General features: G+C 31.7%; 1 protein-coding gene and 1 non-coding gene across 2 annotated transcripts; both read left to right on the plus strand.

The window, feature by feature from the left end:
- The first annotated feature begins 7,978 nt into the window (after positions 1-7,978).
- On the plus strand, positions 7,979-10,408 carry LOC118040034 (uncharacterized). Its single transcript, XR_012170448.1, has 2 exons — positions 7,979-8,836; positions 8,969-10,408. It is a non-coding gene; the product is annotated as an uncharacterized protein (transcript).
- Positions 10,409-14,166: 3,758 nt separating this feature from the next.
- LOC118039852 (uncharacterized) lies at positions 14,167-14,994 on the plus strand. Its single transcript, XM_035046663.2, has one exon. The coding sequence runs from the start codon at positions 14,353-14,355 to the stop codon at positions 14,773-14,775; it is 423 nt and encodes a 140-aa protein (XP_034902554.1). The 5' UTR covers positions 14,167-14,352; the 3' UTR covers positions 14,776-14,994.
- Positions 14,995-17,257: the final 2,263 nt, after the last annotated feature.

Raw genomic sequence — 17,257 nt, forward strand, 5'->3', positions numbered from 1 at the left:
AGGCATTTTAATATTTTATGTAACATAAATAGGGGTTTAAAAGAGATCATTTTAGTGTTAATTAAAAAAAAAAATCAAATCAATTTATTTAATTAAAATCTTAAGTATATTTATTTTGAGCAAAATATATAATCCTCCAAGCCTTCTTCTCAGTGGTTTAGTTAATGAAAGGACCTGATTATACATCAATTATTTTACATGAACAGTAAGTACATGTTGACGAATTTGTTTCGAGACTGTTTGGTTTTTGACGAATAGTGGGTTTGACAGAATATTCATCTTAGAGAATCATTTTGGTTAGAGATACTGCTAACTATTTAATAGTAGATTCGATATCCTAGCTAGTAAAAACATTGATTTTCAACCATTTAATTTTTCATTTACTTTTAAAAAATATGATAAATCTATTAAAGCTTCAGGAAAAAAAGAAGGAATATACATATTTCCCCATAAAACGGACTAATTATTCATTGGTTTATTCGACCATTATTTATGATAACGATTTGGATATAAGACTCATAGAATAAGAGGTGATTAAGAAATCCTTAAGAATTGAATATGAGTACAAAAGAAGTGTTTTATAAAATCTATAATTTTTTTTTCATTCAATATGTCACCATTAATTTAATATTTCAAAAGTGTTTTATTTAATAGCTAAAAAAAAATACATGCATATTTGGTATTATGATAGCAATTATTTTTTAAATTGTTTTTTTATTTTTAATTTTGTCAAAATAATATTTTTTATTTTTTAAAATTTATTTTAAATATTAGTACATCAAAATTATTAAAAAAATATAAAAAATTTTAAAAAAATAATTTTAATTTTTTCTAAAAATATTTTTAAAATATAAAAATATACAAGCTAATAATTCATAAGGTACACTAGCTGGATGGTGGAGGAAGGACAATGTATTATTGACGTGACTCAGCAATGTTATGAGAGAAAGATACCAACGTCTCTAATTTGGATTTTTTTTAATTAATATAATTAATTAAAAATATTAACAAAATAACATAATTAAAAAAAATTGATGAGATAATATAGTTTTTATATATCACATGATTAAAAATTATAGTTTTATAACTTGTTGTTATTCAAAATAACAACTTTTAATAAAAAATATTAAACGGGCAAAAAAAAAAAGAGATAAGAAAAAAAAAAAATTTAAATGCACAACCAAATTTAAATTACAATACAACTGATACCACCAAATTTTTTTTTGATAAAACAAATTCAATTATATTAAAAAATGTTAATAATAATAACATGAGTGAGCTATATTTAGCATTAAAGCTTATGAAGTAAAATATTTTACACTTGCCAAATAAAATCAAAGAAGGCAATGTTAGGGAACAAATTCAAATTATTTAAGATACATATTTAAAATATAATAAATTATTTGAATATATAAATGAAGGTACAAAGATTCCTCGAATTTGGAGGATATCTCCTTATCTCACATATATACGGAGACGAAGATGCTTCAATGTCCTTCCCTATGATAAATAGATTCCATCCGTGCAAATAGACCAAACAAATACATTGCAATCCTTTACAAAATTCCCAGGTCAGTATGAAACAAACGCGTCACAACATAAAACCATAATTTATAATTATCATTTTAATATTTTATATTTAATTTACTTGTAAAATATTAATTTGATTTCATTCTACTTAAGAATTATCATGTAAAGGTTATATATTAACTAAAAAATATTTATATTAAATATGAAAATATAAAAAATATAATTATAATATTTTATATTGCTAAAAAGCACTTATAGTATAAAAGAAAAAAAAATATATTGTTCATGTTTTTCTTTTATTTAGAAAACAGTCGAAAGCTTATATTAATTAAAAAACCATGTAGAATCTCTAAAATATATTTTTCAAATTCAATATAAATTTTTAAAAATAGTTTTTTTAGATAAATAAAATTTAAAATTTTAGTTTTTTTATGATTCCAGATCATAAAAAATTAAAATACTATATCGTTTCCAATTAAACCGCCCTGGTCTTTCTCACTTTGCTGCCGAAACTTCCCTAAGGACCAACCTTGACCTTTTAAATCTTTATTACAAGTACAGTGACCGCTAGTTGCTGGCTAGATCAATTTTGATAGAGTTGCGTGTCTATGTATGTTGTGAGAGCTAGCTGGTGAAGATGGGTGTTGATCAGCCGCAAGGGTCACCGTCCTGCTACAGTTTTCTTGGTGTTAGTTCAGAATCTTCTATCGACGAACTTATCTCAAGCTTGCTATGATATGTATTATTAAACGATTATTTTTTTTGGTTTGATATTTCATCTGAATTAAGTTGCAAATTAATGAATTAGTTAACGTAGGTGGACTAAATGATTTATGAATTGTTTTTTGTTAGTTCAGCAATGGCATCCAGATAGGAGGACAAGAACACCTTCTCTTTTGGGTGAAGCCAAATGTAAATTTCAGCAAATCAAAAGGCCTATTCAGCTAATCAATAATGCTTTCCTGAAAGCAGTTGCTGATTGACGACAGTGCTTCGATCTGGTTCAACATCACGACGAGAAATTTTGTGTTTCTTCAAATGTTTTTAATTAGCTGATGTTTTGACAGTATATATTATCCGATCAGAGGAAATGAACAATGCATGATGCAGGATTATATGGACCTTTAGACGAAAAAGAAGAAGAAGAATTAGAAGAAGAAAAAGATGATGGTGAGGTAAGTCATGGGTGTAACGGATTTTATGTTTTTTGTTTTTTTTCTTAATAAAATTCGATGTATTTTTGAAGTTCCCGTGCTATAAAGCAAATGGTCACATAGAAAAAAAAAAAAAAAAAAAAAGTCTCAAAGAATATAGATCAAACCAAATAAAAAGAGAAACAGCGGTAAAACCAAAATAAAAATAGATTAAAACATCAATCACTCCAAATTAAAATATCTTCTGGATCTCTGAATAGATCTGAACATGTATAAAAGAATTAATTACTGAAGTTTCTCAACCAAGATGTCAAATGATGAAGAATGAGTTAATAAACATCATTCCAATCTAGTTCCTCCATAGTGAAAATCAACTTGTTTCTAAAATCCAGTTAATAATCATCATTCCAGAAGATACTAAAGGAAGAAGAATGCATTCTTCTATGTTGGATTGGAAGTTGATTTTCTTGGAGCTCTTTCTTTCTTTTCTTTCTTTTCCAGTGAAAATCAACATGCATTTCTTCTTCTTTTTAGAATTCAATGTTCTAAAAACCCTGGAAAAGAAAATCAACTTCCAATCTAACATAGAAGAAGAAATGCATTCTTCTTGAATTTACAGCCATATGTAAACCAAAGGAAGCATAAGAATCTTGCTTAGACTATCACAGCGCATATAGAGTATGTTTGTCAAAGTTTTTGTTTTTGCATTTGATGCAGAGTATAATCTTCCACAACACAAAATATAAAAGCAAAAATATAAAAATTATTATTTTGCTGCTGTAATTTTTGGTGATGACCCATCATATTAAAAGCGAAAACAAAAACTCATACAAACACGCAGCTCGTACTGGAAGAGAAAACGTGAAACTCTCTATTTAGGTGGAGTAGCTGAGAGGTTTTAAGTTATAAATCAATCTGTTAAATGAATTGTGCCCATTGATAAAGAAAATTGATGCTTTAAGAAAACATCCATCTTTCTCTTCTGTTTTTTAAGTGTAGGGAATTTTATGAAAGCATTTTTTTCTCGTTTTGATATGAGGAGAAATGATGACCAACGAGTGCAACTCTTGAATTTGGGAAGTTTAGAGGACGAGAAGATATCAAAACCATTCATTTCCCTTTCACTCATACATGATTGTGGGTTCGGTTATTCATAACATTTTGTCCCCTTTTTCTATATATTTTTTTATTATTTACATGGGTGTCTGGGCCAGCTTGCGTGCACCACGACTAATTCCACGGTCCACTGAACATTCTGCAAACCCAGTAAGCATGTAAAGCACCGCGGGGTGACATGCTTGCACAGTGAAGTTTGAATCTGGTACAGAAAAAGAAAATAAATCACTTTCACTGCTAGGCCAAGTTTAAGTTCACGCAATCGCATGTTTTCTGCTCTCGTTCCTTGGCAATCAGCTGGTAGATTGAGTTTGGAGATTATACCTCTCGAGAAAAAACCCTATTATTTTATTGGACTCTCTCTTAGAATAAATCGGTGGTGATGTGATATATTAATGAAATTCAAATTAATAATTTGAGTTATTTTTCTTTACAAGTAAATCTAAATCATTATTCTCAAAATCAACAATTTAGAATTTACGTACGGATATGATCAAATCCAAAACCATCAACGATTTAACCAATGACAAAGTAAAGGAGGAAGGGTTAAAAAAATAAATAATTTTCTTCCTTGTATCGCGGACAAGTATTTGGGTTTATGGCATTTAAACTTTCCAAACACGGTTTGTAAATTTGAAGTTAGTAAGAATATGCTAATTGATACTTTTATTTTTATTTTTATTCACATGGGGGTGTAATTTTTCTTACGCTTCTTATTGTTTTGTCTCATTAATGCATGCCAGCAGCAAGTCTCTCATTCATGCAGGCGCTACCCATTTTCAAAATAGGAATCATTTTAATCTCAATATTCAATTATTATTTTTATGATGATAAGAGGTACTTTCATGCTAATTTGCACATCAACCAAGATTAAGTACTTTATTACAATGATTTTAAGGACATTTAGAAAAAAAAATGAATAGATTTTCCTAAATTTTAGCCTTAAGGTTTCATTCTAGAAAATAAAATATATATTTTATTAATTACCGACCAAACTTTTAAGATTATCCCCGTATTTATATCAACATTTAGTTTCTTCTTTTTAAAATAAAATAAAAACCTATCTTTCTTCGTATAAGAAAGACAAAAAGACCATAGAAACCCACTGCTAACTAGTAATGGATTATATCTGAACATATATTGGGTGTGATTTTTCAAAATTGAAAGACTGGGTACAAATTATTTTTTTTTTTTGTCATAAACGGCTAAATTGAAAAAAAATCTCAAATAAAAACACACTATGCTTGGCAAGTAATTTAAGAGTATTTAAAAGTGTGATAGTAATTATTTTTTAAAATATTTTTTTACTTGAAAATATATTAAAATAATATATTTTTTAATTTTTAAAAATTAATTTTAATATTAACACATTAAAATGATTTAAAAATATTAAAAATTAATTTTAAATAAAAAAATTATAGATTATCTTTAAGCTGTAGGACTGGAATTACAAGCAAAAGGTGGTAGTTGGAGAGGATTTTATAAGCAATTTAGATTATCTTTTTAATGATAATTACTTCGACTGTTCATGTCGGCAGCTATACAAAATTAACCACATAAAAGATGAGAACAGTGTGGTATTCTCTATTGGACTGGCGAGAAAGAGAGAGGGCTTTCAGATATTTTGGAGCGTCTGAAATGACACCTGGAAAATGGTTTGCTTGCACCGTCGCAGGTTCCTATCAATGCAAAATTGCAATCAATAATTGTGGCTATAACTGTGATATTAGAAAGTCAAGCACGTCTCCACTGCTATTATTTATATATGCTCGGCTCGGCTCGGCTCCTTCAAAATATGCTTCCGTGGGAAATTCATTAAACAGCTACGGGTTTGGTTTCTATTTTTAACTTTTTTCCGTTTTGAAATGAAAGTGCCGTTGATTCTACCTCCACCCCTTCCCATTTAAGCAAGTCCCAAATAAAAAAAATTCCCACTAAATTTGTTGAAAATTGGCGTTTGAGTGATGATGGACTTTCACTGCCGGAGAATCAAGGGGGGGGAGAGAGAGAGCGAGTAAAAAAATTAAAGTTTGCAAGACTTTTATATTCATATCTATTCTCGTATATTATTTTCAATTGATTACCAACGTGCTAAATCTTTTTTTTTTTTAAATACAATGTACAAAGACTTTTAAATTAAATAATAGACAGCTTCTCCCTGACAATTAATATATATATATATATATATATATATATATATATATATTGAAGTTCACATAATCTTTTTATTTTTCTCATATGTTATTTCCATTTCAATTACAATAGAAAGCTTAAAATTATTAATTATTTTGATTGACATTTAGAATTTCTTTTATTTTAATACACAAGTTTTGAATTGATTGGGTAATTTTTCTGAACTTATCAATCCGAAATAATTTTTTGAACCTTGCGAACAACATTCAAATATTCATTTTTAAACTCATTTTGATACATATATATATATATATATATATATATTTTAATTTTTAATACCAAATATTCCAGTATCAAAACACTTGATTTCATAATAGTTAGGTTCAAAATTGGCATGCATAAACTGACGACAAAATTTTTCATTCAATGATGATGATGCTACCACCAATGACCAATGACATCTGAGAGGCAAACATAACTCCAGCACTTCAAATATATATTCAGAGGATAGTCCTTCTCAGTTCCAAACCTTATGCAGATCAAATTGTAATAGCCGAAATGGACTCTTTTTATGTTTTTTTTTTTTTTATCAAGATAATGTATAGTTGTATTTCATACTTGAAAAACTTTTTTTCTCATAAAGTTCATGACTAAAAGGGATTAAAAGAAAAAAAATTCATTATAGAAGCTCGGAGGCCAAGATTCATAATAATGTGGTTTGGCAAAATATTAAGCTCAATCTTTATTGGGCTTGACAATGCGCCATGTTCAAACTTTTATAAGTTTGGTGAGATGTCAAACTCAATTCTTTTGAGCTCAGCTATGCTCTAGGCCTAAACGATTGTAGATTTGGCAAGATCACATATCTCATTTCTTTAAGCTCGGTTATACACCAAATCCAAGATGCAAGGATCAATGCCTTTTTAAGCCAATGATTCCTCTGAATACGAGCACCCAGAGTGAAAATCTAGGATCATTGTCTCCCTATACCTTAGCTACACAAACATTCCTCTAAAGGGTCGTCCATACGCCAATTAATATTAATGTTGATTATAAAAGATGATCTCATCAATATTAATATAATGTATAGATTGATGTAGGACCATCTTCTATAGGTACATGATACTTTCATCAACAATTAATAACATGTAAATAGGCATTTACAATCAATATTAATGTTGATTGGAAGGGTCTTCCTATTTCTTGGAGACGAAGAAAGAAAAAAAACTTACAACCCCTTGAGTTAAAAAAAAATAAAAATTATAAATTATAAATACTCTTTAAACGACTTAGAAAAGAAGTTTATTATCTTCACTTTCTTACAACTTATTCTCAACAATTCTTATACATACACTAGAAACAAACCTTCTTGTTCTTATAACTTAGTGTTTATTTACTGCAATTTTTTATAATTAAATTCCTGATTTAATCATTAGGTGATCCCTAAAAAACAAAAACACTCTATTTTGTAGGAAACCCATCTCCCGTCACCAACCCTTGGAGTCCTTAATTATGGAGAATAAAAGATGGACATGAACATGTGATTAAGGGGCGGAGGCAGGGGTGCCCCTGCAAAAATTATTTTTTTTCCTTGCCTCCCCCTTGAATAATTATAAAATTTAGCTCTTAAATTAGTAAATTTTGATCTTTTCCCCACCCCTTAAGTTTTTGTTTTTAACCCCCCCCCCTCCAAACCTATATCGTGGCTGTGCCGTTGATGTGATCATTTATCATTTAAATGCAGTGAAAAGTAACTTTGCTAGTACTCTGAATTTTGTGGCATTATCAAATGACATCCATGGATTATCCTTATAAATTTTTAATCACCGACTAAAAATCCCCTAAGAGTAACATTAATCTATTATTCATGAAGGATTACGAGAGAAGTTGAACTTTACATGCACATTTTTATACAATTATTGGGAGAGCGTATAAAAATACGCATTCATACATGTATTAATGAACATGTTAATCATTGTGGTACGTCTGGAAAGTATAGATGGTGGGCCCAAATCCTTGACCATCCACATGCAAAACAGGGGATTACCGTATGAAAGAAGGAAACAACGCCCTCGCAAAGAGAGGAGGGGAAAGGAGAAAGAAATAAATCCATGAAAGCAACTCTCGCTCACTCCTGTTTGCTTTCTAATTACTTGTAATAATAAATCGAAGAGCTCCAAAAGCCCAAACAACCTTTTGAGCCTATCTAGTTATATCACAGTCCCCTGCTCGCTCCCAATACTCTCATAAAACAGCAGCTACCATCAAACTCCTTCAATCCCTCCACCGAAGTAATCTCTCTTGCAATTCTCAAACTTCTATCTCTGCCCCTCGATCCACATGCTGCTAGAAATGAGTTTTTTCAACTCTTTTATGCTATTAAGTTTGCTTCTTTTTGTTGTGGCTCCGGTTCATGGCTTAAATTTAAGGAAGCTTGATGAGAGCACTGTTCCTGGACCGACTGGAGAGAAGTGCTCGCCATGTAATCCAAGTCCTCCACCACCATCACTTCCACCAGTAGTATATTCCTCACCACCACCACCATCACAGCCACCACCATCACCACCTCCACCAGAATTATACCCCCCACCACCACCTGCACCAGTGCAGCCACCACCGACTCCAAAGAAGCCGCCATCAGGTTACTGCCCTCCGCCGCCAGCCCCACCAAAATATGATCTTTACATAACTGGTCCACCAGGGGAAGTGTACCCTGTTGACAAAGATGTCAATGCTGCTAGCCCCCATGCCGTGAGTTTGCAGGTTTTGATTGGATGTGGATTGATAGGCTTGGTGGTAAGAATTGGCTTTTAAGGCCTGGATTTAGAAAAGTTAATTAAGATGGAGTGATCAAATATTCTAAGGACGCGAGAAACTCATAGCTAGCTAGGAGGATCTACGTGGTTGGTTCTTGCTTTATATTATCTCTCAATTGCTCAGTATCCTGAATAACAACAGTCTTCTATGTCCTTTTCCTTTTATTTGTAAATAATTTCTTCTAAGCAATCCTTCCCTTGTTTGCTCTTGTTATGTAGATGTTGCTAATCTGATGATTTATGATCGGAAAAAAAAATGGTTAGTTTTCGCTCTGCAAATTAATTTTAAAAATTGTGAATTCGTACAATAACAATTAGGTGCTGTTGTATTAATTATTTATCTTGGATTATAATGGATCAACCACCAGCATGCGCATCGATACACCTGTTTGTTTCAATTAAAAACCTTGCCATCAGTTAGGCCCACCATTAGCTTGTCTTGAGGCACGTCTTCATTAAATTGTACACATGGATTCCACTTTTAAAATTAATACAAGGTTAGTTCTTCGTGGATTCCTTGATTAAATAGTTTACGCTTCAAAAATCAGCTAGATCTGATAATAAGTCAATGATTAATTTGCATGCTGACCAGAGATAACGGTTCAATTTCAACAAATCTGAGTTCGTTCCCAATTTTGTTTTTTAAACAAAAAAACCAAGTTGATTTCTCTTATTAGACTGCACGCACTCACTGTAGTTCAAGTCAATGATGCTTTCACTGGACAATTAATGGTCATGAGATGGGGACACTGGGATTATTTTGTAATTGTTGTTTTTTAAATATTTTTTATTTAGAAATATATTAAAATAATATATTTTTTATTTTTTAAAATTTATTTTTAAATCCAACACATCAAAATGATTTTAATACATTAAAAATATTAATTTAAAACAAAAAAATATTTTAAAAATACAAAAATAATTAATTTCATGTTTATCAGCAGGTCATAATGTAATTAGCCAACACATGTCAAAAATCAAAGAAATTGAAAAGTGGCTCATCACCATGAGAAGAACTTTCAACGTACGAAAAGTTTTAAACAGTTTTTTAATACGTACTTTTAACAAGTAGTGTCATGCAATTTAAAATCAAATTTATACGATCATTAAATCTAAATCAATTGTAAAAATAACCCAAGTCAAAACAATTTAAACGCAAAGCTTTCAAAAGCCACAGCGACTACAGTGCCCAGTGAGATTAGTTCCAGAGTTTGGATAACCAGGCAAGTGCCATTTGTCCCTTTGAAGCCTCCTTCCCCTAAATGCCACGTATCCTTGTTACTAGAAAATGTGAGATCAAAGAAGACATGCCAACCATCTGATTTTCTGTCTGTGGAGATATCAGCTCTGATTACCGATGTGTCAGATGTCGTCTGGTACGGTTCCGAGATCAACTTCGGTTTCACCAAATTGAAGACCCAGTCACATCAACATCCCTAATACATAATAGCCAATAGGTTTGTGGTGGGTCACAGGTGTGGGGTGCCTCATTGGTGGATTTTATCTTGAAAAAAGACTTCGATTGGTAAAGAGAAGGCAATATATATATATATATATTTGAAAAATAGTATAATTTGAATGTAATTTTGTTTTTTTTTAATATTGTTTCTATATAAAATTACTATTGGCAATAGTAGTAGAACATATTCTTGTTTTTAATATCAATATAGTGGTTTTGTAGTGATTTTTTTTCTTTTTCAAAATAATCAATTTTATCAAAAATTAACTTGAGTTTGTATGAAGGTTCAATTGCTAAAAGATAGAATTTAAGATATAATGGTTAAAGAGATAAAATGATGTGATAGCTGAAAGAGATGTAAAAAAAATAAAAATTATTAGAAACATACCATAAATTTGTTTTGACACTCTCAATAACATTAAAAAGATCTTGATGAGACAATTTTAAATATACTTAAAAATCAATCACTACTACATTTTTAAACACCATCCCCTTAGCCTCCTCTTTATCTTCTTCTTTTTTGGTTTTGATTTTTATCATTATACTAGATGCAGCCAGGTGGTCAAGTGGCTGTGGATTGCTTTAGTATGTAGATGAAACATCACAAAATTGGCTAAATTAACTTAATTTGGTAAGATAACTAGCTTTCCCACTCATACCAGACCCCATTCATCGACTTGGCTTCCCTCATATATATTAAATAAATCGATGCTTAGGATTGATTTGTAGATAAATACAACTAATAGTTTTTTTAAAAAAAATCAAATGATTTGCTAATTTGTAATTATAACCATTGAGGAGACAGTTATATTAAAAATAAGTAAATCAGGTACAGAAAAAAGGGTGGAAACAGAGGAAGAAAAAAGAAAAGAAATAACTTAAGGGAGGCCACGAAATCAATTGGGTTATTGACACGGCGCTCCTCTGCCGAACAATTTGCTACTTACTTGACCTCTCTACCGACAGGCACAAAAATCGTTGACGACGTGGTTCAATTTCTAACGGGTACCCACTAGGTGGATAACTTGCAGCCCAATCCAACTGAGTTGGAAATAAAATTGAATGACGGATTTGGATATTTTCAGATCAAAACTGGACGGAGCAAATCCAGATCTAACACCGTCCACTTTTATCCCACATATTTTATTTTATTTTCTGTTTGAAAGAAGGATTCAATTCCCAGATAAAAACAACCGAAAGAAAGTTACGCTATAAAGCTTGTAAGATGACAGGTTTGTGTTTGGGCTTCGAGATCCTTGACGTAGCACAATTCCTTAACTTTTTCAACAATGGTTTTCTGAATGAACTCTAAGCACTCACGTAAACATGTGCTAAATGTTAAATGGGTTCGGAAATTAATGGAATCAATGTTTTGTAGCTATAAGTCCATCACTACAACTGCACGTCAAAAATAAGTGCTCCTTTAGCAAAAAGAAAAGAAAAATTAAAAACAAAGCATGTACTACAAAGCTAATTCCACCGACATGATGAAATTTAGGAAAAAGACTCCACCTAACTTTGTGGTTTCTGTAAATCCAATTAATTGAGACCATGACAGGAACGGGATATATATATTTTTTAAAAAAGGAATATCGTGTTCCAAATGTGCCTCAAGTCTCTCTTCTTCTATTTTTCGTTTGTAACGACGACACTTTATGAAGGTTATGTAAGCCAATTTGTCGTCGTTACTCAATTTTTTTACGTTGGAGGTTAACAAAGACGTCAAAATCACTCAATTTGTTTACTTTCCAGCTCCACCCAACAATCTTCATTGCTTGAGGAATCAGTTTATAGTGATTGAACAAGACTTTCGAAGTCAGCAAAATAATTTAGTCATCAAATTAATTGGACTCTCTTAACCTGCTGCTAACTTTTTCCAAGGCTCGTTCTATTATGGAACCCCACAATCTCGAGAGGACATATATTTATCACATGGTAGGTATAGAGTTCCATCTTCTAGTACATATGATAATCAATTACGTTTTTAATGTCTCTCATATGATAGTTTGAGTGGTAGTAAAAAGAATATTCATTTGGGCTAGCTAGATTTCATATTTAAATTATATTACTGTTTTTTTTAATGAAACAACATATTTATGTCTAGTTAATTCAATTTATGAAAGTTTATATGTCAAGTTTTGATCCCAACATCATGATATTGTAACATCTCTACAGACACGTGTAGACTGAAAAATATTCTATTTGGAGCAAAGATCAAGAACGTGTTTCATTTGGGAATGGATCAGTGTTTTTATATTGAAGCAATTGATGGGAAAGCATGTGATTGGCTTGTTTTGAGGAGCATATGCATGTCGCCTTAATTTTGTTGATCTTTATACTTAGAGATCACCAATCGAATTCGTATCAAGACCAGAGCTGAAGAGGGGAAAGGGAAAGAAAAGGAAAAGAAAGGTACAATCTCGATGAGTTCGAGGCAGGCAGCAGTACCCACGTAAGAACTCGAATAAACTTAATTGAGATCTTCAAAAATTCATATGCTTTTGAAGACTCGAAACAGCAAACACAAACTTCAACTAGCACTTTCGACCCAGGAATTACGTTCGCTTTCCATATTAAAGTTCACTCTCCTTTGGAAAGCTAATCGCTTTCAATAGTTTAATAATCGAAGTTTGCTGTTCCGTACAATTGGAAAATTAAAATCAACCCGTGTAGAAGTTGCTAGAAAAAGAAACAATTTACATTTACTGGAGTCATCAAAAAACGTGGCTATCCTTCAAACAGAGAGGAACTTATTGAACTCCAAACTCCAGGGGAAAAAGCGACCTGACTGCGAGCATGCTTGAGCATGATTGTTTTTACTTTTCAAAATAAATTTTATTTAAAAAAAATATATTGATAATATTTTTTTATTTTTAAAAAATTATTTTTTTAGATTAATACATCAAAATAATTTAAAAACATCAAAAATATATTAATTCAAAGCAAAAATAAAAATAAAATTTAAATTTTTTTAAAAACACTTTTAAAACAAATTACCAAACAGGCATTCCCTTTGAGCCAGATTGCTTTTTGGCAACTGAGGCGTTGTTTTTTTTTATGTCATTGTCCGACCGGTGACCCAGCAGAACATCGCTACTATCTGCTATGCTAATATAGTTAAGTGCATAGCCCCTGTTTTAATTTCCCTCACAGGGTAGATGAAAATAGATAAATAAACAAAAACTCCCTGTGCAGGGGGGTTTTTCTAGCAACAAGTAGTGATTTGACAGCTTTTAATCCATCACGAGACGCTATTCTATGCTTGAAAGGAAATTCCAGTAATAAGAAAGAGTAGTGGATGATAGAAATTAACCAAATACCCCACAAGCCTTTCCAAGCTATAACTAGGGATTCTGAATTCAACAAAATAAGGTATCCGATTTCGAGTTGGTTAGAGGATAATTATTATTGCTACATTTCAAGATGAAGACCTAGCTGTGTCTGGAAGAAAAAATTGAAGTCCTACCTAATTTTGTTCTGAGGTCACATCTTGTGAATGCTAAGAGAGCTGAGACCCAAGCATTTATTAAGAAAAAAAGAGAAAAATGAATTTATTGGTTATTTCTCATGGGTAATACTTGAATGACAATTTACACATGTTATCGCAACACTTCTCCTGTATCATTGTCTTAGTAGCCGACCTTTGTCTTCATTCTAAGGTCATCGGAGAGAAGGTTCGGAGTTTCATGGGGCCCAGGTGTCACCTCTTTTAATCAATCCTCACCAAATCAAGAGAGTGTTTGGCTGTGTCTCAACCTGTGTTTCGTTAAATTTTGAATTTTTTTGTTTTTGTTAAAATTGAGTATCGTTTGTATTTTTTAGATCGTTTTGATGTGCTAATATTAAAAATAATTTTTAAAAAATAAAAAAATATTATTAGTATATATTTCGACACAAAAAGCTATTTCAAAAACAACCACACAATGCCAAACAAACTTTAAAGACAATAGCTGCAACTTGCTTTCTAATTCTTTTGCCCTTGAAGCCCCCTTTTCCTTTCCATTCTTCATGCCTCGGCGTGCCATGACCAAAGAATCCAAAACCTAAAGTCTCCTCATAAGTCACTCCCCATAACATCACTCACACCCCCTTCGTGTTCACTCCTGTCTCTCGTTTCCTCTCTTCTATCTCCTACCTAACAAAAATGGACATTAACTTAACCCTAACTCTCTCCGTCCTCTTCTTCACATCCGTACTTGCCAATCTTCCTAGCCCGGCCACGTCCGACGACGTGTGCCCCTATCCTTGTTATCCTCCTCCCACGGGGACCGGTACCCCAACTGTGATAACACCACCGTCTCCACCATCTCAGTCAGCAGGATCATACTCGCCTCCTGGATACCCTTCTCCGACTGGGAATTTACCATTCTACCCTCCTCCACCTTTTGGCAACAACTTGTATGGTCTTCCACCTCCTGACCCTATCTTGCCTTATTTCCCATTCTACTACAGGAAGCCTCCTCATCAAACTGACGCGTCTTTGGCAACCAATAGTCTTCCAACTCTCATGGTGGCCGCATCTAATATTCTTGCTTTTGCTTTTCTGCATCTCGTTTTTGGTTGTTGAAGTGAGTGAAGAATTAATCTTTATGTAATTTTATCGCCATCTGTGCTGATAAATTCATAATTAGGCTTAATTAATTAGTCGGCAATGTTTGAATTTATGTCTTGCGAGGAGGAGAAAAAGCATCACCAGTTTGCTATGTTTTTTTTTCTTTCTTTACCAGCTGTAGAGAGCCATTAGCTAGAATTTAATTGCAAGATAATTGTTTAGTTATTCGTTTCCTATTATTTGTTACTTGTCCTTTAAGATGCTTTTGTATGTTATAATGAAGGAAAACAGGAAACTGTATTCACTTGTTTTAGCTGGGAAAATAACGTGAAGGATTGGTCTGATATAATTAGAATCGGTGGGGGGGGAGGGGCGTGCTTCTTTTTTAGTCAATAAAATTCAAAAACTATGAGAAGTAAAATTTCCAGCATAAAATAAAACCTGTTTTTGACTGGAATTAAAAAATAGGTCTCCATGTTCAAAAATTATTTTAAATATAATATACTTTTGCATAAACTGAAAAATAGAGATGATAATTTAATCCGAATCTAATGGATATCAACCGAACCTGAATGGATAAATATTGTTTAGATATGAATATTGTGAAATCCAATCTGAAATCTGAATATAAACCGGATTATATATTTATATTATATAAATATATTTATAGAATATTCAGATTCTTTCGACACAACATGATAAAGACACATTAATATTAACATAAAACACACAATATATATATTAACTATTTTATTTATTATTAATTAATAAATAATAATAGATAACAAATATTCATTCTATATTTGAAATCCAATAAAGAATTTATGAATATCTAAATTTTTTATTTGATAAATAATAAAATAAATATAAATATAAAAAAATACTACTCACGGGTATGAATTGTCATTACTACTATAAAAAACAAACAATAAGGGAAAAAAGAAGATAGAAGTGACGTGATAGAAGGTAACTTTAGGGAGTTTGTATGGTGGCTAAGGATATATATCTAGTTCAAAAATCTTAATTGATACGTAAGATGGTTCAAGAGCTTTGTGGAGAAGGAGAGGATGATATTTAATTAAGATATAAAGTAATTTGCTTTTTCCCTTTTCTTTTCCTATTCGTTTTCTTTCATTGTATCTTTTTTCTGAAAGTTTTCTTTTTTCTTTTTTGTGTCTCGATGTCTTTATTGGGAACTTGCACTTTATCCTTTGTTTATTTATGGATGAGGTGTATGAATCATAGTGGCGGGGTTGAAACATTATTGAACGGGCTCCTATACAGCTAGAACACTCATGACGCTAGTAGTATTGTTTTCTTTTCTTTTCCTGATTATACTTTGGAAAAAAAACACCAGTACACTTTTTAACAGGGATGGATGGAGATTTAAGAACCCTGTCATGGAGTCTCACTTTTATCGAGACTCCTGTTCTGCAAAAAAAAAAAAAAAAAAACAAAGAGAGAGAGAGAAGAGAACTTCATCTTTTCAACCGGTTAGTTCAGTTTAGTTCTGTCTGTTTTGCATTGGAATAATTACTCCTTGGCGTTTTATAGAATGGGTCTCACAATTCATGATTCACCATTCATGTGAAGCTTATGTACAAGTTCAGCAAGGATGAAATTCCTTTCAAGTAAAGAATATCCATCATTTCTCGTTCTAGAATAGCAAGAAACTAACTAGAGACGGCTTAAGCAAGGGAGGGTCACTTGAACGATGGCCAAGACCTCAATTAATAAAAAGTTTCAACAAATAATAATAAAACCAAATTTTCACAATCTAATCTAGTAAATGGTCTAATTATAATAGCTTAGAATTAAAAAATTTATTACCCTTATGATCTTAAGTTTGAGTCTCGTGTTTTCTAATATAATAACTATTGGAAGCTTAAATCATTGTTAACTTCATGGTTATAAGATTAGTCAAGATAAATGCAAGCTGATCCGAATATTCATATTAATTAAAAAAAAAACCAAATTCTATTAAATAATCAAGCAAACATTGAAGAATAAGAGTCTATCTTTGCAAGGCTGGAATTAATAGATTAATCTTAAAGGTTAAGCTTTATATCTCTTGTCTGCATCAATACCTCGTTTCATCATCACTTGGCTAAATTTGCATAGGATATGTCTTCTGGGCCCTACTGTTTATGTGCATGTTAGCCTATGCGGTTAAATCTAATTGCTTTATTAGAAAGGAAACCTCACTTTCTCTGACATCATTGCACATCCTTTAGCAAAATAAACACCAATCAGAGAATTTTTTCCCCACCATTTCAATAATTGAAAAGAACAACTCCAAGAGCTGTCAGTCAAGTTTGGCATGCAAAAACCCAAAGTTACTGACCTGAGGCGTCACCCAGCCGCCTCTATTGCATCGGGTTGTTTCTGTTGGCTTGAGGGTGATACGTCCAAGGGTCGTCGCATAATTTCCCGGCATATCTTCTTTCTCTATTTAGTTTATTGTGCTCTGTTATAGAATTTTTTGAGTTGATACGGG

The sequence above is a fragment of the Populus alba genome, chromosome 8 (assembly GCF_005239225.2).
Source record: "Populus alba chromosome 8, ASM523922v2, whole genome shotgun sequence".
Lineage (NCBI taxonomy): Eukaryota > Viridiplantae > Streptophyta > Magnoliopsida > Malpighiales > Salicaceae > Populus > Populus alba.

Bases quoted from the DNA above. Each gene is read 5' to 3' on its own strand.
- LOC118039852 (XM_035046663.2), top strand. From the start codon at position 14,353: ATGGACATTAACTTAACCCTAACTCTCTCCGTCCTCTTCTTCACATCC.